General features: G+C 41.7%; 1 protein-coding gene across 1 annotated transcript; it reads right to left on the bottom strand.

The window, feature by feature from the left end:
* Nucleotides 1-738: 738 nt before the first annotated feature.
* Nucleotides 739-21,535, bottom strand: ctage5 (CTAGE family, member 5). Its single transcript, XM_038729919.1, is given in 31 exon segments — nt 739-2,182; nt 2,185-2,277; nt 2,374-2,548; nt 2,639-2,691; nt 2,937-3,092; nt 4,177-4,308; nt 4,867-4,977; nt 5,102-5,187; nt 6,137-6,204; nt 6,307-6,403; nt 6,519-6,620; nt 6,709-6,779; nt 6,877-6,944; nt 7,094-7,184; nt 7,359-7,538; nt 7,738-7,860; nt 8,145-8,249; nt 8,377-8,448; nt 8,584-8,694; nt 9,469-9,540; nt 10,670-10,758; nt 10,935-10,956; nt 11,080-11,211; nt 13,534-13,634; nt 14,032-14,304; nt 14,442-16,179; nt 16,182-16,895; nt 16,898-19,723; nt 19,907-19,993; nt 21,007-21,140; nt 21,277-21,535. Coding segments are annotated over 31 exon segments (8,337 nt in total). The 5' UTR covers nt 21,398-21,535; the 3' UTR covers nt 739-2,048.
* Nucleotides 21,536-21,554: the final 19 nt, after the last annotated feature.

Here is a 21,554-nt window from a genome sequence, read left to right as displayed (position 1 = left end):
ATACACAGTTTGCTTGCTTGTCCTGATTTAAGGAAAGGAAAAGCTAGTGAAAATCAGTTATGATTCACCAACTGGTGAAAGCTACAGAAATGATTAGTTTGTTAAATGGCCTTATTTGACCTCAGACAATAATTGGGAACATTCTAGGCCACATCAGTCAACAACTGTTTGTCATGTTTCCAATTCAGAAGTGAGAGACAGAATTTCAAGTATGTCGATATAAAGTGCCTACAAGTGGATATATTATGCATGAGAAAACACTAAGCCCAGACAGCCCTGCAAATAGAAAGAGCTACTGCAGTAAAACCTAACTGACCCGCCTCACAGCAGATTTTGACGTAACATTAGTGATGGCTCTGTTCCAATAAGCCATGTCAGTGGGCCAGCATGGAGAATACCAGGAGCAATCATTATTGTAATTAGTTACACCTGTGGGTTTCCTCATTGGCATGTCTGTGTATCAAATTTCTGAGTTATCTAGACTACTAATGAGCCCAATCATAATACAAATTAATTCAAATAAAACATATCGTATAAAGTCACAGTTTCGTGTTACACCCCCCTCCCCCCCGACACTACGTTGATATTCTCTCTGCAAGTCAATGTGCAAACTGAACAGGAAAAACCATGCCCGTCATTTGAATTTCCATTGATTAGGCAAAGCAACAACTGAATATTCAATCTAACGGGGATGTTCCATTTAAAATGATACTAAATTATATACAGCGTACAAGTCTGGTAATTTAAACTGCATTGTCGCAAATTTATTTTCAGATTGTTCTGTTCACCTTCAAACAAATGTTCTGTAAATGTTTAAAATGACACATGACAAGCGTTTGGTCAGGGAGTTAGACATCATTACATATGAATTGTGCTGTACAATCAAGGTGACAATAAATAAGTATACTCTGCAATTACATATTTACCATATTTATAACACTGCCATCGCATGTCAGATGAGATTATATATATATATATATATATATATATATACACTGAACAGTAATACATCAGTGAATTATGGAGACTGTGACAATTTGACAGTCTTTATTCATCTATTAATAATCACTTTTTACAAAATTCACATGGGTGTCATCTTTGTGGCTTTGAAGGCAGCCTCTCTTCCAGCCATTTAAATCACTGCTCTGTGGCTGCCAGGACGAGTCACAGCTTACTTCCACAAAATACATGCGGCTACTAAAAGCCACTATTTTCAAGCTTAGGCCATATGCCAGTCACTGAAACATGATTAAAAGCATTGTTTGCTTGCTGCTCTTTGATATAGTAGCTTTGTTGATGAATCTTCTCTCATTTGACCTCTGAGGAATATTTAGTTTAAGTTCAACTCAGTCATAGACAAAACCAGACCTGATTTAAGTGTAAAATCCAGTTCAACGCAGGTGTCATAGGACACGCTTTCATAAATTATGGAGACAATGGCATGAGTGCAGGTGTAACAAAATATATTATATTATGCCTAAAAAAAGATGCGTTTCTTCCCTAATAGCCTGTCATCATTTGATTTCTCTTTCTGTGCCACTGGGATGAAATGCTGACTGATGCCATATGTAAAACACTCGACACTTGCCACATACCACACAAAGAGCATTTGTACATGTGCACATTTCAATCCTAGTATCATTAAAAACCTTGTCAAGCAAACAAGCAACTGTTTCTGGTTCAGGTGGCAACATTCACACACCCAGATGTACAGATTAAGCTGTCGTGTTATTACACAACAGAGTCTAACCACTCACTGTGACTCTGAAACAACAGGAACTACTTCACAGGGAATGTAGCTGGATAGGCAGACTGGAGAAACAGGGCAGAGGAGGGAGTAAAAAGAGAGGATGTGAATAGAAGAGAAAGACAGACAAAGGAGAAGCAGACAGACAGCAACAAAGTGAGACTCTTCATTAAATTCATCCTCTAGTTATTAAGCAGAAGAAAATATAAGTAAGGAAGACCTGCCCAACCATCCATCTACCACCATGCTATATTTTAACCAGAAACACGTCATGTTGCAGCTCACGTACAAAACCTCAGGCTCAAATGGCGTCTTCAGGCGAGATTGTGCGCTCGTCTGGCGACTGGCTGTGTGGTGGGGAGGGGAGGGACTGCTGGGGAGGAAGAGGACCCATGGATGCAGGTGGGAGGCCGTCGGGCAGAGGGGGCCGCATGGGGGAGGGTGGCGGGAATGAGAAGTAGGAGCAAGAGGAGGTCCACTGGGAGGGAAACGAGGAGGGAACATCATCCCTGGAGGCGGAGGGGCCCACACTGGACAAAGAGGATAAGAGCGTTAGGTTAACTCATTGATGACATTTGAAGATAAAATTGTACTAAAATATTGTTAACACAGGTGTGGCTGCTTACTAGGCATCATGGGAGGGCCCCCGGGTCCCCTGGGAGGATAGAAATCAGGAGGTGGTGGACCATAGGGGGCTCTACGAGGAAAGGGACCATCCATGGGGCCCATCGGGCCCATTGGGGGTGCGCCCCCCATCCTTGGATCAGCCTCAGGGGGAGTCCTTCGATCTCCAGGACCAGACTGGTGACACAGATACGTAAAGGTAAATGTTCAGAGGCTGGACCACAGATCCAAACACACACAGAATGGCTCTCAAGACACATCTCTTACCTCTCTGCGTTCCTGTTCACCAGGCCCAAGGCTGTTTTCTCTGTGTGAGATATCTGCAGGGAAGGGAATGAATGGTCAATCATCAAGTAGGCAGTTCATGTATGTTTTTTGTTTGGAGTCTGCATTGCATTTCAACACATGTCTAGGTGTTCACCAGAGTTTGAATTCTGCTTTCCCACTATAATATGTGCGAGTTCACATATTTACAGTCTAAAAGAGTTAAAGATGGCAACACAGTATACTACATGAGAACATATGGAAGGGATGACAAGCAGCTATACAGATCGCACTGACGCACCTGCCATGTCTGCAGGGTGTGGGGGTCCCGGGGGGAGACCCCTAGGATGGAGAGGGCCGGGCGGGAAGGAGCCAGGAGGAGGCAATGGGCCTAGAGCTCCTGGAGGAGGTGGAGGTCTCCTATACATTGGACCTCCTGGTTCTGTGAACATGTAGCCTAAGACAGAAAGAATACACCACGATATGTGAAATGTATTAACATTATATGGACGGCTCTTTCTTAACCTGTAAATAAGTCAAACAAAGCTCTAATCTGTATTGTCATGTTTTATTTTTGGTGGTTGCTCCATTAACAAATAACTGGAGAGTGACTTTGTAAATACTGAAAGTAACTGGAGTCTGAGTGTCTGAACTGTGGTGCATAAAAGCTTAAAAATAAAAAATATGAGGAAAACCTCATTTTAATCTTAACACGTTTTATAACTGGTCGATCATGATTGAATACAAACACAGAGCTTCGTAGTAGTTTACGAGGTCAAAACTCAAAATGCAGTAAATACACATGCACGTAAACACTATGTGAATTGCAAAACATGTGCAACTAATAACCTTAACAATGGCTGCAGTCTGTCCTCACTAGTTAGTGTTAAAAGTTACACCTGTGAATAAGTGAAATATTTGGCCTGAACAAAATCAAAGTGGATTTTTTCAAATGTATAAATAACTTAATAATGACCATGATGAATGGTTGATGAGTCAGCAGAAATCCAGCAGTGCCACACACATATCTCCCCATGAGAGTGAGGACGTATAAAAAAAACAACAAGTCCCCTGCTGCAGTCTGAAGGCTGATTCTAAATTTGATATGGAAGCAGGAATCAGCAGGAACAGAACTGTTTTCATCTGTGCTGTATTGTCAGCACTGCACAAATAGTTTTAAGGTCACACTGAGTGGACTAGAACTTGAAAATGTTTTCCAACACTGGACCACAGTACAATAAAGACAAAATATTAAATATCATATACAGCGTGGTAGCTCCTTTAAACAGTTTAAATTGTATAAGAAAGGAGAACATGCTGCTGAAAAGCACGTAAGTTTTAACTGTTGAGCATTTACCCGCTTAGTTTTGGATCAAACAGAGTAAATATACTAATTTCTGTTAAATATCTAAATCACACAGGTCAGGGCTGCTCAGGCTGTGTGAGTGTCACCAGGCCTTTCTAATATTACAGGTAGACATACCCTACGTTATTGATTCACTCTATGTCTGCCTTTCTCTTTGTCTCTTTCATACACGCACCTGGAGGTCCTGGTGGGGGTCCCCTGCGATCTCTCTCCCATGTAGGAGAGTTTGAGCCACTGTCTGAATGAGGACCTCCACTCCGCTCCATCTCTCCATGGCCACCCGGGGGCTCCACTGGACCACGAGGCACTGCGGAGGAAAGGACGGGAGGAAGGAGACAGTAAGAGAGAAAGAAGGAGGAGAGATAATTGAAGATGTTGATGAGCGTGAGAGAAAGACAGAGAGAGAGGAGGAAACAAGCAGAACCAATCGACCAAAGACAAAATACTAGACAGTGAAGACAATTAGATCCGAATGAGTGTGACTGGAAGAGAGAGACAAAGAGAAAGTGTGAAAGTGTCTATTTTTCCCCACAGATTTTCCAGACTGCCAACAGCATCCCAGCAAACAGACCATGCTACTACAGGAGTTTAAGCTGATCATGCTCCTGCCAGCTGGTCATCTCCAACATGCTACAAGTGTTGTAATGACTTTAAGACTGAATTTGCAAATGAATGTACTATATGCAAAATATGATGAAGTTTTTATAATTCCAATCAGCAAAACCTAATAATAAAGAAAATGGCTTATAAATGATAACAAGAGGACTGTTCTTAAAATAAGTTAATAACCAGGAGAATGTCTTGAAAGTGGATGAATGGAAACTATGAAACTATTTGTGGGTTGTGGCTTTCTGTGTGTTTATACTTCTAGGAGACAGTCTAGCAGGTCCATCCATCAACGTAGGAGGAGACAGAAAAGCTCTGGTTTCCGATGCAGGTCGACCCAGAGGAGACGGTCCGTACGGTGACCTCTCAGCTGGAGGAGGATAGTTTGGTGAGATCAAAGTTCAGGACGTCTGTGGCCTACTGCTTCCAGGCTAGGGCTTATTAGCCACAGAATATACTGTAAGCTACTGTTTGGTTTATATGCGTCTGCTCACCTCTGAAAGGCAGCGGTCTAGCCAGGGTGTCCAAGGCGTAGGGATCTTTGTCGAGGGCATCTAGTTTAAACTGTGTGTCTGTCAGCCTGTAAACAAACACACCTAAAGTCAACATATGACAAACATGTAATGTATACAGTAGGGGTGTGACGAGACACTTAGAAGACGAGACACAATATCGGGTTCACAAGATCGAGGCAGGATTTTAACACTATTTTTAAGAAATCTTCAACGCCGAATTATATGAAAAATTCAAGCATTAAACGGTTAATTACCTGCAATTTATGGTGGAGACGTTTTTATTTATGTAAAGGGAAACACAAAATTTAGGTGGCAGGGTACATTTAAAAATATATAAATCTAACAGAATATAAGTCAGAGCAGCTCCCAGGTATTCTGTGTTGCTTACATATGTGTTTATCCTGTAGATCCTTTCTGCAATATCATCCCTGCTGAGTCAACAAACGATTTAGTCTTCCCTCCTCTTTTGTTTGGGCAAGTAATCTCTTTAATTGTGACTGTGCCACTTTTTCACCTCAATGATTATTTCATTTTAATTCAGTTATAAACTCCTGGACTTTGATAGTTCCTGCGTTTCAGCAGGTTTTCTGCTCATGGTCAAAACTTTCTGCACATTCAACGTCTATCCCACATATCAGCATTTCAATATTTTAAGTCTACCTGCCCTTTACTCTGCTGTGCATTATGTTATTGCTCTGCTGATATGGTAGGATCTCTTCAGAACTAGATGAGACATGGAGGTGGAAACTAAATGAAAACACTTCTGATCAGGCAGAAATCTCCCCACAAATCCACACGTTAACTTTAGCATCTCCAATAAAGTGCAACCCACTGTCCCAATCAGAGCAAGTTTGCGCCTCAGTTTTTAGATGTTTACATTGCAAAAGTCTACCAGCTACGTTACATTTATATTGAATTCTGAATATAGTACATTTTTGAAGTAAAACTTAAGCTTGTGTTCATTTAGGTTCAGTGAACTTAAATTAACACAAGGCTAGGTTACCGTATGCTTACTTTTGTCTGAAGAGGGCGTTTTCTCTCCTGATGTCTGCTAGATCTCTTTCTGCTGCTCGGGCTGCCAACTGGAAAATCAAGCCAAGATCAGTAACACAACATGACTCAGATACAGATACAGTCTGTATACGCACATGTTTTCAAGTGCTTTGAGCTGGAGTCTTACGAACCCAGTTATTGTGAGCCTTCTTCTCATGTGCTGATATTTGCGTCTGATAAGACTGTTTGGTTTTCTCCAGCTCTTCCTCCATCTCTTCTGCCCGTTTCCTGAAGAAAAAGTGACAGGTGCAGGTGAGACTCAGGCTCTTTCTGTGCATGGGAGGCTCGTAATTGTCCACCTGCATATTGTTAATGCGTGTGGGAACACTGAAGAAGTAGCTACCTATAGTTGTTGAGTTCTTCCATGGCCAGCGCAATGTTTCTGTCTGCTTTATTTAACTTCTCTTCTTTCTGAAGCCGCTCCTTCTCCTCTACTGTCAGCAGCCTGCAACATATGTTCATCAACATGCTGTACTACTATAGCTTGAATTTGCACTGGCATTGTCTCTGCACATTTATCAGCGTGTCTATACCTGTGTAGCTTGAGTTCATTCTCCTGGTACATTTCCGTCATAATCTGGAGTTTCTGTTGTAATTTTTGGACCTGAACACATGAATAAAAGAAATGAATCCAAAAGCAAATGAATGTGGAACAATAATATAATAAAATATCACACTAATACACAGTTGGGATCAGCTACCTGATCTGAGTAGTGCTCAGCCTCTGAGTGCAGTGATAATTTCTCATTCTCCAGCTCCCTAATGCTCACTGGAGGGAAAAATAAAAATACGCACACAGATAACACACACACAGTGTATTGTGTACAGTGTTAATTACAACCCTATATCTGACTTATTTGTTCCGCATCAGACATCGTAGTGCCAACTTTAATAAGAATAGATGTACGGTTGACTCACTTTGCAGGTCTTCTTTAGCTCTGACTTCATCACTTAGTTTGGCAAATACTCTGTCCTTGTCTTCATCTACTGATTTCAGATCTGCATTCAGCTACACACAAATACAAAAACAACACATTAGTAGGCATTCAGAGAAGTGTACAGAGATGTTTAATTTGAAACAGCCCGGTTTAGCGTTTCCAAATGCTCTTTATTGTAAACCCTGTCCCGCTCTAAGCATCAGTGCCAATAACAACGTGTGCTTGTGTTCATTTAAGTCCGATACCTTAGCAGCATAGATAAGTTTCTGGACTTTCTGAAGATGACCTTGTGTGTCCATTCTGTCTCCTTTTCCATTCTCCTCTGCTCTCCCATTGGACGTCTCCTTCTCTCCTCCTTCCTCACCTTCCTCTTCCTCCAGGTCCGAATCCCAAGCCTTCATCCCCAGCAGCCGATCTGTCAAGGACTGAAAGCATATAAATATACAACACAAATTAATGTATCGGTATCCTTTAACTAAAGGTGATCTTTTATATTAGTTTGCAGTATTCTTCTATAGTGGTTCTCAAGATACATCCTTATTTGAAGGCCAGTTTTTTTTATTAGAAAATTCAAGGTATATTATACAGTAACTATCCTATAATTAATGCTAGAACCAACCATACCATTATACGCTCATCCTTGTTGGCCACATCCTGAAGCATCGCGCTGTGGGCGACCTCACACCGGCTCATCTCCTCCTCCAACTCACTCACTCTTTCTGCCCATCCCTCCACCTGCTGCCTCAACTGCAGAGAGACAGAGACAGCAGAGGGATGCAATGATGGTGCAAGGAAGAAGGGGAACAGAGACGGATAGGGGAGGGAAAAAGACAAATATTCATATTTCCTCAATTCAAATCTGTGTACACAGGTTGTAAAGAGCTCACATAGAAAACCATGAATCAACTATTATCTATAAGCATTCCTTTAAAACTTTCATTGCAACCATGCAAAAGAAAAACCACCCAACTTGCTACCATGCACAGTAATTGTAGGGGTCTGTCTGTCTGTGTGTGTGTACAGTGTCCTACCTGAGCGTTGCTCTCCTGTAGCAGTGTGTTCTCCTCTCCGGCTGTTTCCAGATTCTTCTGCAGTCTGTCACTGTTCATACTGTATACTTTCAGAGTGGTTTGTGCCTAGAGACAAATGGGCAGCGATAATGTCAAATGAAACACAGAGGGACAGAGCAAAAGAGGAGGAAAAGGTGGAGCAGCAAAGAGAGGAGGACTTGAATGTGAAGACACAAAGATGAGAGGGCGGCACCTGCTCATGCTGTGACTGGAGGTCTTGGGTTTCTTCCTCAAATGTTTTCATGCTCTCTTCAAGCACTGCTATCTGGAAGGATAACCCAAAAAAAGAATCCACTCTATCAATATCACACTACTATAATGGATTCTCATGCTTATTAAAATGTGATTCCTGAATAACAATTGTAGAGGTTCCAGTTAACTAGACTTTGTGTGCTCCTACCCTCTTTTCCTGAGCTATCCTATGTTCCCTCTGCTGATACAGTTGATCCTTCAGTTGTTCAAGATCCCGATCCAGCTCCCCTTTAGCATGTTCCAACTGTATGGCTCTGCCCTGGAGGAGCAAGAAAACAAGAGGTATTTAAAAAACGTAAGAGCAAAAGAGGGAGACCGTGTGGAGTGAGAATACAGTGCCAAAATGTGATGAGTATTTTGTCATAATTTGGTGAAGCAGTTCTTTGAAATGATCACCTTAAACTGGGTACAATCTATATTTTTATTATAATAATGTATCAAAGACAATGTGACAATGTGAAAGAGGCCAAGCGTAGTTATGACCATACAGATAATTATCATCTGAATCTGCAGCTCCTCTCAGCTTTACGGAGCTTTATAGCCCACAACTTTACTGTTTAGGTTCACTCTGGCCGCTCTCATTGTGTTGTTTTTGACAGCAGCAGGCAGCTGTTTAAAGTGACAACTGTCTAAACCCCCACTGCACAGTATCTACTCAGCATCAGACAGCAGACACAGTTAGCAACACAATGGAGCAATAGCAGCTAAAGAGCCAGATATTTCCTTAAGGATTTAGTAGAGATCAATAACGGAGATAAATGCAGAGTGAATATTGGACTTACATTAGCCAGAAATACAACTCAAAAGGACTGATGTTGCCCAGTAACAGCTGGATGTGGAAATAAGTAATTCGCCAAATCAACTTTTCTAAAATCAGTTATAGCAGGTTTCATCAGTCCACTTGGAGAAAGCACACACATTTAAAGACTTCTCAGTGTTTATTGGGCAAACACTAGTTAGCAGCTTGGCTGTGGTTTCTAATTATTTAGACAATTCTTAATCTCCTTTAAATTATTTTTTCTCTCTGCCTTACCTCCAGATGTTCTGTCTTTTGAGTTTGGGCCAAAACACCACTGTCCTTCAGTGAGCTCTCCAGTTCATCATACTGCAAATGACAGATAATGAGGTAATTCAATTCACTTCGATTCAAATTAGCTTTATTGGCATGAATGTAACAACATTGCCAAAGCATCATATACAATATGATGGTAATACACCTGTGGAAATTTGGGCAGGACTCATGATATCAATGACAAAAATTTATTTCATTAGGATTTAAACTTTATGTTCATAATTATATACAGCTAAAGTTTCAGCTTTTTGATCATACCTCAGACAAAATGCACAAGATATCTTCTAATTCTGATGTTTTTCATGCCATGGAAAATGAAACATTATATGAATTTGGCCTCAGCTAAAAATACACAGTGTTCTGTGTCAGACAGGCTCTGTCTCTAACCAGCAATCAGTTAACACTGACACCAGTACTTGTGGTAGAACAATTAATCAGGTACATATCTGGCATTTTGAGAAATTCGGCATCGGCTGTTGCCTACACTTCAGACACATCTGCAGACAGCCTTGTCAGTGTGGCTGCTTTGGAACAATGTTAATGCTTCCCCTTGTGAGTTTTGAAAAGGTGGTAAAAAAAGTTAGTTTTGAGCCCTAAATTTCACCATCATCTTTTCTAAATGTTAACACGTTTCTCCTGTCCTAAATGACAGCTTACATTATCTAAAACAAGACGTTACTGGCTAAGATAACATGTATATTAGACTGAACTCTGCATGAAATAATGGAATTAAACATTACTTATCTTTGTTGTGATATAAGCATTCTATATATTATATATTTGGGGCGGCTGTGGCTCAGGAGGTAGAGCGGGTTGGCCGTTAATCGGAAGGTTGGCGGTTCAATCCCTGGCTCCCCCTGGTTGCGTGTCGAAGTTTCCTTGGGCAAGATACTGAACCCCGAATTGCTATTCCGCCAGTGTATGAATGAGTGTGAATGTTAGTTTCCGTTTGAGCACTTAGGCTCAGTGTGTGAATGTGTGTGACTGGTGAATGCAGATGTAGTGTAAAAGCGCTTTGAGTGGTCAAAAAGACTAGAAAGGCGCTATACAAGTACAGAGCATTTACATTTACATTTATATCAGCCATTGGCCACCTTGCTCTCTAAATATCGGCATCAGCCATTGAAAAACCCATATCGGTTGACCACTGACCAGTACCGACCTCTTGTTGACATTTGCTGAGAGTCTCAAGGACTTTACACTTCTCATCCAGCAGCTGTGCAACCTGCTCAGCCATCCACCGCTCTTTGCCTGAAACAGGAAACATAAAGTTCATAAACTTATTCAAGATATTTTTCAGTTATTTCTAAAATATTCCAGCTTAATGGTCAGAGAGAGGTGGAATTGGCAGTGATTCGTGATGCATTAGCTTTATTTCAGTCAAGTCATAAAAATGTTATATTAAGTAATAAGTAGTGAGAACTTACTTTGATACATTCTGCTTTTGACCTATGAAGAAGTAAAAAAAAAAAAAAAAAAAAAAAAAGACTATGAACCAACTGTACCACTACAAATTCAAATCATATAGAAACTTTGTGAGGTTGATGCGTATAAGCTTGGCTGTGTACTCACAGAGCTATAACATCTACAGGTGAACAGCAGCATTGTCACCAGCCCCACCAGACTGGAGAGGATAACTGGTTCCCATGGTACCCCGTACAGATCCGGCCCGGGTCGGATGTCATCAGGCAGGGACGATACAACCTGAAGAAGAGGAGAAATGTGTTTATTTTAGGAGCTGGTTTAAATGGACATCTTTAAAAAGAGATGTGTGATGCTTGTATGTCTGGGAACAACATACACAATGGTATACTCATTGTGGACATTAGGATCAGCTTTGCCGTACTGCACGACTGCCCTGTAAACTTGTTCTAATTAAGGTGCCAGAAAAAGCACTACTCTAATGAGAAGCTAAACATTTTTTTTTTAATCATGAATGCAATTAAATATTAGAGATGCAGCCCACAAAACAGCTGTTGCTCTTATTTATGCCTCTTGCGTTTCTAAAAGGAGCCATTTAATCTTTGAGTAATATGAATTTTCTTACATTACATTTGACCAGTGAATGTATATCTTAGTTACTATATGTTTGTTGGTATTGCAAGTAGTAAACCATGACTACTCAGCCTACCACACAGCTGTTAGGAAAGTAAATGATAGAGAGCAGAAGCATATTTATCTGCTATAGAGACAATTCAAAACACCGGTCATATCTTAGCTAAAAAATTAAAAACAACTCAACGACAACTGATCAGAAACAAACACTTCTATCAATCAGCTAACGTTAGCTATTACTTTCTAACTCTGAGAAGAATTACAAACACATCTGAAAAAGCAACATGAAATGTCAATGTAACAGTCTTTACAGCTGGTCAACAACACTGGCAGGACACATAAGAAGTCAAACACGAGCTGTACAAAATTAAAAGATCTACACAGCAATAATAACGTTACTGAGCTGTTTTCTATTGCTTGACAATCCGTTACGTTGTGTCAGCCGCGACGGCTAGTTGGGAAATGCTAACGAAACCTGCCACATAACGTACATCCTTCACTTTCTCCACGGCGATACTGTAGTAAGCCTCTGCCGTCGTCTGAAAGTCCACCGCTTTGCTGGCCAACTGGTCGCTTGCCGTATGTTCCGCCATTTCCGAATTATTTCATTTGGTTGTGGTTTTATTGATATCTTTCATTTAAACTGACATTAGCAGCAGAAACTGAAGTCATCGGGTTAGCGGCGATTTCACATCCTATTCACAACACCGACGCTCAACAGTGGACCACGTAACATTGCACTTCCTAGGGGGGATTTTGCAGTTTCTCTACAAACTCATCGTAAATATTTTACTACACTGTAATTGCTTATAAAGTTGACAATAAAAAAGCACTACATACATAAAGAATTAATAAATAAATATGTTTATTTGAGCACTCAGAGGCCCATGCAGATATATAGAGACATACTTACACCCCTGTCCGCATAAGTGGTTCACTCGCAACGTCACCAATTGTAAAACGCCACACTGGCACATCGGAGCACGTTCAAAGTGACACCAAAAGAAACAGGTGTCACAAAAATAAATGGCATATTCTCGGTGTCGTTTTTGAAAATCCCGAATAACTAATATAATTACTGTACAAACTTTACACATGTATGTTTTAAGCCATTCTTCTCCAGCAGCCGTACAACCATGTGTCACTTACGTTGAGTGACGGCCGCGGTTTAACTTTTAAGTAGGACACAGGTGAAGACTTGGCTCAGTCTGACGTAGAACTTTCACCAAATGTTTCAAAAGCTACTCACCAAACTGGCCTCAATTTCGTCCATTTGAAACTAGAGAACCACGAGCCCTCACAACATTTGAAACAATTTGCCTTCAGTGCGGATTGATTGCCAGCTGGCTCAACTGCATAGCTGAGTGGTAGGCAGAGCTGAATGCCAGAGGGAGAGTGAGGTCAACATGTCTGTCAGGTTCTGTGTCTTAAAGAACCCGAGTCCGCAGAACAGACACAAGGAATCGCTGTAAGGAACACTGAAGGTGTGAAAGAGGGTCTTTGAATCGATTCAGTATCCAGACCCGAAAGATGCCTGTGAACCTTCAAGTTACCAGACAAAACATGTTAAAACTAGGTCATGCAAGATTTTGAGTTAAAAAAAGGCACCCTGCTTTTACCACAGTCATCAAGTCTACTAAACAATGCTGTAAGGTAAAAATAAAATACCCATGAAGCATATTTAATTTTGTAAACTTTTTTTTTTTTTTTTTACATCTCACATAGGAAACAGTAATCGTTTTAGATAATTAAAAAGTAGTGCTCAGATGATTTTCTGTTTCTGGATTTAAATATTTTAAATCATTAATTTGTACTTTTACTGTACTCACTGTACAATGATGGAAGCACCCTCTCAAACACAAATTATCTCTGTAAGTTGTATGTAATTAAACTACACTTGACTTAGATCATTTAGTGATAATCTAACCTACTTTCCGCTTCCTTGGATATGAATGTGGTGATAACTCCCACCTGTACAGTTAGCCATATGAGGAGCTTCTTCGCTGCATGAACATGAGTGGTTGAGTCTTCAGCGATCTGCTGAACAAAGTCCAGAATTTGCTTCATTACCCCTGGAGTCACAAACATAATAGAATTTAAAGTTTCCATTGTCACAATGATATTGATAATACAATATTATTAGAAGTCTATGAAGATTCTCAGTCATCCAGGTCATAGTTATTCAACGAGGGTTAAAATGAAGGGCAACTGGACTTGGTTGAAGCTACTGGAACTGGTTACTGGTGTTCCAGTAGCTTCAACCAAGTCCAGTTGCCCTTCATTTTAACCCTCGTTGGATAATATTATTAGAATTCAACCCAAAGGTTTTAGCTTTGATTATTAGCCTATATTAATGTGCTAGTGTTAAAATTTAAATATATTCTGGCCATGTGATAATGTGTGTCACAGGAATGCGGAAGAAGCATCTTTTAACCCTTCTTCACTAAGGGACACTTGAGATATCCATACCTTCGATTGGCTTTGATGATCCTGGCTGAATATGAGGACGCAACACTCCGTCTCCTTCACTTCTAATTTTCTTCTCTCCTCTTTTCTCCTCCTCAGTTACCCTCCCTTTTCCCATGTCTCCACTCATCTGTCCATCGGTCTCTTTCTCCACCCCCATCCATTCATCTCTTGGAGAGTTATTATCCAGGCTTGAAGAGGAATCTCCATTCTTACTTGACTCTTTCTCATCTCTGCTGGGAATTGAGCAGGATTCACCAACACAGCTGGCCCCGGCTGTATTTAACAGGGAAACACATGCACTCTGATTGAGATCTTTGCAAGTCAATCCAATTCTACAATTCAAATATTAAATTAACTTAAAGTATCACTAAGATCAGCCATGATCTCTGAGGCCTTGTAGACAAAAATACCTTTATGTTTACTGATGTCGGACTTTCCTGTGTTGAAAGTTTCTCTCACTCTTGCCAACAGCATTTCTAGCTTCTGAAGCGCGATGAGCATTCTGGTCTTTTCTTTGTCCGCCTGTGGTGCGTCCACGAGCCTCATGCTAGGAGCGAGCAGTGTCTCCCTGTGATAGTGCAGCACTCTTTCTATATCCAACAATATGGACTCATCATTATCAGGGTCATCAGTCATGGTTTCTGGACTTCCTAAAATGTAATCCAAAAACTGCAGCTTGTGTCGCCCAAAGAGCTCCATCAAAAGAGTTGTCTCATCCTTGCTCATATAGGCAAGGAAGTTCTTATAGTGTTTGGAGAGGGCTTTTGTTTGGACAGGGCTTCCTGTGTTTGGAGTCAGAGAACTGGGATGAGAAAGGGCTTGCGATGGGGATGGAGGTGATGTCTGGATAAAGGTGGTAGAGGGCTGCAGCTGCTGCTGTGACATGGTGATGGGAGTATCTATGTGCAAATCTTGAGTGTAAACCTGACTTGAATCACTAGTTGAATCCAGTTCTTGTTCAGGGGTCAGAGAGTCTTGTGCCTCGCCCGTCTTGCCTGTGTTAGAATCCAAACCTGGGGCAGATTCTGTGGATTCCTTAGTTTGGCTGAAAAAGGTAAAGGCATTTTTGAAAAGGCCAAATGCTCCTCTACTTTCAGTCTCTGCTGTCCCTTCATTGTGACCATCAGACAGAAGTGAAGAACCAGTTGGATGTTCAGATATCACAGCCGGACTTCCAACGGGGTCACTGGACGAAACTGTTGTTTTCATTCCTCCCTCGGCACTGAATTCAGTGCTAACTGTCTTACGATCATTATCTTTCATCCGTATATCAGCATCCTCATTCACTCCTACATCATGCTTCATGTTGATGTCCCTCTCTTCCCTGTCAGTGTCCTCCTCTGTGCCTATCTTGTGATTGGAGTGTAGCTCTGTTTTCTGCTCAGTCGAAACCCCATTGCTAGTTTCGGTGTCTTTGGGCTCAGTTTTATCTCCCTGATGGAGCACAGCCTCCTCCTCTTTCATTTCATTCTTTACTTCTCCCACTTCTGCTCTCTTCTCTTCTTCCGTCTGTGGGTTTTCGGTCTGTCTCTTTTCAGTCTGTGTTTCTGAGAAGACAGATTCCAAGCTGTTGTCATCTTGTGTCTCTTTCTCACTGCTTGCTGACTCTGGCTTGTCAGTGTTTTCCTCCTGTACCTCAAAATGTGATGACTGTTTCTGTTCAACCTCTTTCTTCTCTTTTTCCTGTTCTTCTTCCATCTCCTTTAATTCCTCCCTATTCTCTTCTTCTTTTAACTCTTCCACCTCCTGCTTTTCCTCTTTTAACTCTTCTATCTGCTGCTCACTTTCCTCTTTCTTTAGGTCATTCACTTCCTCCTGCCTCCCCCCTTCCTTTAACTCCTCCACCTCCTCCTGTTTTCTCTCTTCCTTTATCTCCTTCACTTCCAGCTGCTTCTCCTCTTCCTTTGAGTCTTTTACCTCATCCTTCTTTTCCTCCTCCACTTCTTGCTGCTTTTCCAGTGGCTTTATCTCTTCCAACTCCTCTAGTTTCTTCTCCTCCTCTTTCCTCTCTTCCTTTATCTCTGTCACTTCCTGCTGCTCCTCCTCTTCCTTTGACACTCCCCCCTCCTGCTTTTCTTCTTTTATTTCTTCTATCTGCTGCTGACTTTCCTCTTCCTTTAACCCCCCCCCTCCCCCTGTTTTCTCTCCTCCTTTATCTCCTCAATCTCATCCCTGTTCTCCCCTTCATTTAACTCTTCCTCTGCTTCCTCCTCCTTTAACTCTTCTATCTCTACCTTCTTCTTCTCCTCCACCTCCTCCTCTCTCCCCTCTTCCTTTATCCCCTCCACTTCCTGCTGCTTCTCCTCTTTCTTTAAGTCTTTTATCTCATCCTCCTTTTCCTCCTGCTTTTCCTCCTCCACTTCCTGCACCTCCACCTTCTTTTCCTCCTGTTTCTCTTCCATCTTTAACTCTTCAATCTGCCCCTCCTTCTTCTCCTCCACCTCCTCCTCTCTCCCCTCTTCCTTTATCTCCTTCACTTCCAGCTGCTTCTCCTCTTCCCTTGAGTCTTTTACCTCATCCTTCTTTTCCTCCTCCACTTCTTGCTGCTTTTCCAGTGGCTTTATCTCTTCCAACTCCTCTAGTTTCTTCTCCTCCACCTCCTCCTCTTTCCTCTCTTCCTTTATCTCTGTCACTTCCTGCTGCTCCTCCTCTTCCTTTGACACTCCCCCCTCCTGCTTTTCTTCTTTTATTTCTTCTATCTGCTGCTGACTTTCCTCTTCCTTTAACCCCCCCACCTCCCCCTGTTTTCTCTCCTCCTTTATCTCCTCAATCTCATCCCTGTTCTCCCCTTCATTTAACTCTTCCACTGCTTCCTCCTCCTTTAACTCTTCTATCTCTACCTTCTTCTTCTCCTCCACCTCCTCTCTCTCCCCTCTTCCTTTATCCCCTCCACTTCCTGCTGCTTCTCCTCTTTCTTTAAGTCTTTTATCTCATCCTCCTTTTCCTCCTGCTTTTCCTCCTCCACTTCCTGCACCTCCACCTTCTTTTCCTCCTGTTTCTCTTCCATCTTTAACTCTTCAATCTGCCCCTCCTTCTTCTCCTCCACCTCCTCCTCTCTCCCCTCTTCCTTTATCCCCTCCACTTCCTGCTGCTTCTCCTCTTTCTTTAAGTCTTTTATCTCATCCTCCTTTTCCTCCTGCTTTTCCTCCTCCACTTCCTGCACCTCCACCTTCTTTTCCTCCTGTTTCTCTTCCATCTTTAACTCTTCAATCTCCCCCTGCTTCTTCTCCCCCACCTCCTCCTCTCTCCCCTCTTCCTTTATCCCCTCCACTTCCTGCTGCTTCTCCTCTTTCTTTAAGTCTTTTATCTCATCCTCCTTTTCCTCCTGCTTTTCCTCCTCCACTTCCTGCACCTCCACCTTCTTTTCCTCCTGTTTCTCTTCCATCTTTAACTCTTCAATCTCCCCCTGCTTCTTCTCCCCCACCTCCTCCTCTCTCCCCTCTTCCTTTATCCCCTCTGCTTCCTGCTGTTTCTCCTCTTTCTTTAAGTCTTTTACCTCATCCTCCTTTTCCTCCTCAACTTCCTGCACCTCCACCTTCTTTTCCTCCTTTTTCTCCTCCATCTTTAACTCTTCAATCTGCCCCTGCTTCTTCTCCTCCACCTCCTCCTCTTTCCCCTCTTCCTTTATCTTTGTCACTTCCTGGTGCTCCTCTTCTTCCTTTAAGTCTTTTACCTCATACTCCTTTTCCACCTGTTTTTTTTCCACTTCCTGCTGCTTTTCCAGGTGCTTCATTTGCCCCACCTCCTTTAACTTCTCCTGTTTCTCCTCCTCCTTTGACTCTTCTACCTCCCCCTGCGTTTCCTCTTCCTTTGACTCCACCACTTCCTCAGTCCCAGTCTCTGTTTCAGAGCCTGTAGCTGACTGTAGACCATGCGTGTCTTTCTCAAACCCTGTTGTCTCATTCTCAGTTTGCTGGTGGCCGTTCTCGGGGACTCTAACAGTTTCCTTTAGCTTGTGTGCATCACCATCAGTTTGTGTGGCCCCCTGTTGCAGATGTGGAGACAAAGAGTCCTGGTCTGCGTTGTTTTTCATCTGTGCAATGCTCTCACTAGTGGAAAATGTTCTTCTGTTCTCCTCTGAGGCATTTTCATACTCGTTGGAGCTGCCCTCAACAGGGTGCACTTCTCTCTCCTGTCCTAACTCACGTGTCTTTGTTTCTGTGTTATTCCTAATCATAGCAAGTGAATCTGAATGATTAACACTGGTTTCCACACTGTGCGCAGTTAAAGTGTCATCCTCACTGGTGATTCTGGAAATGACTGGTTCATTTCTCTCTTCAGGTGGACTCTTTCCACTGCTCTCTGCTGCACCATCACCGACTTGACTCTGAGTTGTGGCAGTTTCTCTGTGAGGTACATCTGTCTCTGCATTATTCCCCTCAGCTTCATGATCATCACCACCGGCACCACGTTTAACAGACGTATCTGTGGATTCTTCTGTGTTATCAGTCAGATTCAAGATCTCTACCCTTTCCTCAAACACCTCAGTTTTGTCTTCATCAAGCTCACCTACAGACTTTGAATTTAAATCCACAGAACTGAAATCGGGCCCTAAATTGACATCCACTTGTGTCAAAACATCCATCTCTGATGGGGTGTTTTGGTCTTCTGGAGTTTCTTCCACCTTTGATTCATTGCTAGTTTCTGTCCTTACCTCCTCTGTCTGTGCAGGTTGTGATTGATTGGTCTCCATATTCTCTGAGCCTGCTGGTTCTTCTAAAGTTTTGTCCTCTTCTGTCTCCTTAAAACCACGTCCTGTGCACTCATCAACTTCACTCGTGTCCTTCCTGAAGCCTAAAATGTCCCCGATCCCCATATCTAACCATGAACTAGACGCTGGCTGTTTATCCTCCACCTGGGTCGTCTCCTTGGCCTCTTTTTCAGTCGTTATCTCCTGCCCTGACTCCTGATTGGTCCGGCCGAACCCCAGTGTGCTTGACAATCCATTTCCTAGCCAGTCCAATGTCCCCATCTCCTTCTTCTCCTCTTCGTATAATTGGCTTCCCTCTAAGTCCAGAGAAATTCTCCTACTCCTGAATTTCGTTGCTGGTTCTTTTTCCTCGTCATTTTCTCTTTCTTCACCTTGCTCTTTTTCTTTGGAATTAATTTTTTTCCCCTCTCCTCCAAAGCCAAGCCACCCGGTCATGGTTGAAGCATAAGAATCAGCAGATTCTGTGTCTTCTTCTCTACTTCTCACGGCATCATCAGGTTTTCCTTCTCCTCCCAACCCCAGCCATCCTGTTACTGAAGAAGTCAAAGAGCCTTCGGCCTTTGTCTCTTTTCTCTCATCTTTTTTCTCTCCTTCGGCCAAATTGCCAGATTCTTCTTCTTTGGCCAGACCTAACCAGCCTGTCACTGAATAACCGAGCCAGGAAGAGGGAGCAGACCCACCTTGTTCTTTCTGAGCCGCAGGAGCCTCCCGTGCTTCCTCCTGAGTCCCCGCAGCAGCATCACCGCTGTTTTTGTTTCTGTCCGGGTCTGTCGATGTGCCTTCAGCCTCCTGTGCTGGGACTGGAGATTCTGTAGAGACACCTGCAGATGTTGAAATACTTTCAGCATTTGTGTCATCGGTGTGTGGGGTGGTTTGTGACTCCTTGTTTTGGATTTTCTGGTCACCATTATCATCGTCACTGTCCAGGTGACTGGAGTCAATGGGATAACCAAACTCATCCATACAGAAGAAATCAGATTTCTGAATGAAGAGAGGAAATGAGGACACACAAGACATTTTTTTTGTTAGTTCAGTGGTAAATAATAGATATCACAGTATATTAGTTTATGTTTAATTATTTATTCTATTCATTTACAATCTGGCAGTTATTATGTATTATTAAGCCTCTAATCTGAAGAGCTCCTGCAGTCAAAGCCCATTTACCTGTGTTTCCACTATTTTCTCCATAGTTGCGTAAATCTGCTCCTCTTGCACAGCATCCTTTGGGAAATAGCCAAACTGTTTGTCAATCTGAAATGAAAAAAAGGAAACATCACAGTTCTGTAAAGCCACAGCAACACTGTGGATCAATTATAGGAAGAAGCATAAGACAATCAATAGGAGGGAAAATGTGAGACAAAGAAGATGTAAAGTGTAAAAATCATAACTTTCTTAACAGAAGACAGCCTTTAATTGTGAGCAAACAAATAAATTGTATAAGAATTGTAAATACAATATTTCGCTGTAAAAACAAGATGACTCTCGATGCAGTCTGGATTTTGTTTGGATTGTTTTTTAATTTTTTTTATTGGTTTTAACTTTTTACCATATATATCTGCTGTATATGTGCGTTTATGTGTGTAAGATATCTGTTACACAAAAAACACAAAATCATCTGCAAACGAGCTCTGATTGTACTTTTATTTTATTTGTTGACTTTTATTGTGATTGTTATTTTTCAATCCTGACACTTTTTCAAAGCTGTATGGCTTTGATGTCAGATTGAACTATAATATTGTCCTCCATTATACTGACCATTTCAATTTACTTAGAGTCTATCCATCTCATCCCATCTGCTTCAACAGATTTAAATCTCCTAACAAACATGTCTGTGTATTCAGGTGTCTATTTTTTTTTTTAAAAAACACAGTAAAAGAAATAAGGTATATTTTACAGCATAGTAGATTAATAAGGTGGTTACCAAAATAAAAGACAGAGTAGTGGTGATGACATTTATGTCAGTGTTTAGTATTAGTGTAAGTATTCACTCATTCTGTCTGTTATACAACATAGTTATTTCATTATAGAAATGAACTGGGGTGCTCTCAGAGACGTTTGTGTTTACCAGGTACGGTGTTAACATAACTCAGCCCAACAGTGCTGGGAACCTAAACTAATCATTATTATAATCAAGACTAATCTCTTTAACCTAGAAGCTGAGATGAGGCACTGTCTTGAAATTGGATAGTTTATTTTATTTTATTCTGCTTTAAAAAGAGAAAGAGACAGAAAGACAGGAAGAGAGATGGAGATATCAGACGTACACTGCCTGCCCAGAGGTCCTCCCTCTTTCCGGTCAGTTTGTGGTAAACAAAAATGGTGTCTCCTCGTCTGAAGGTCAGGAAACGGCAGTCCTTACCACGGTGGTCCTTGATGGCCTGCACTCTGCTCATTAGGCCTACACACACAATGGGAAAGAGACACACACAGAAAAAAAAACCTGATTGTCATAAAGAAAGCTTTGAAAAGAAATTTACCTATAAATGTGTGGCCTATCATAAACTAGAATTATATATTAATGGTTTAGAACTTACTTTCACACTCAGAATCTCCACAGATCTTGAAGTCAGACAACAATCCCAGATTTAAGTGAGGTAAAATCACACAAACTATGGCTGTACCCCACAGGATTTTGTAAGCCTGTAAAACTGCCATTCTTGTTGTTTTAACAGGAGTCTATCAAGAGAAAATGTCCATAATGGAGGGCAGCTACTCCAGCCAGCTGTGTTGGCAAATGGACATTGCCTCTAAGCTGCTGCTGTCATGAAGACTAAATGGTAAATGAGAGAGCTGAGATAAGATATAAGGCTAG

Source organism: Micropterus salmoides, unplaced genomic scaffold (assembly GCF_014851395.1).
Source record: "Micropterus salmoides isolate LMB-PRFRI ecotype aquatic unplaced genomic scaffold, ASM1485139v1 Ms_hic_scaffold_19, whole genome shotgun sequence".
In the NCBI taxonomy this organism is placed as follows: domain Eukaryota; kingdom Metazoa; phylum Chordata; class Actinopteri; order Centrarchiformes; family Centrarchidae; genus Micropterus; species Micropterus salmoides.
The sequence above is the reverse complement of the archived record's forward strand: the minus strand, read 5'-3'. Positions and strand labels throughout refer to the sequence as shown.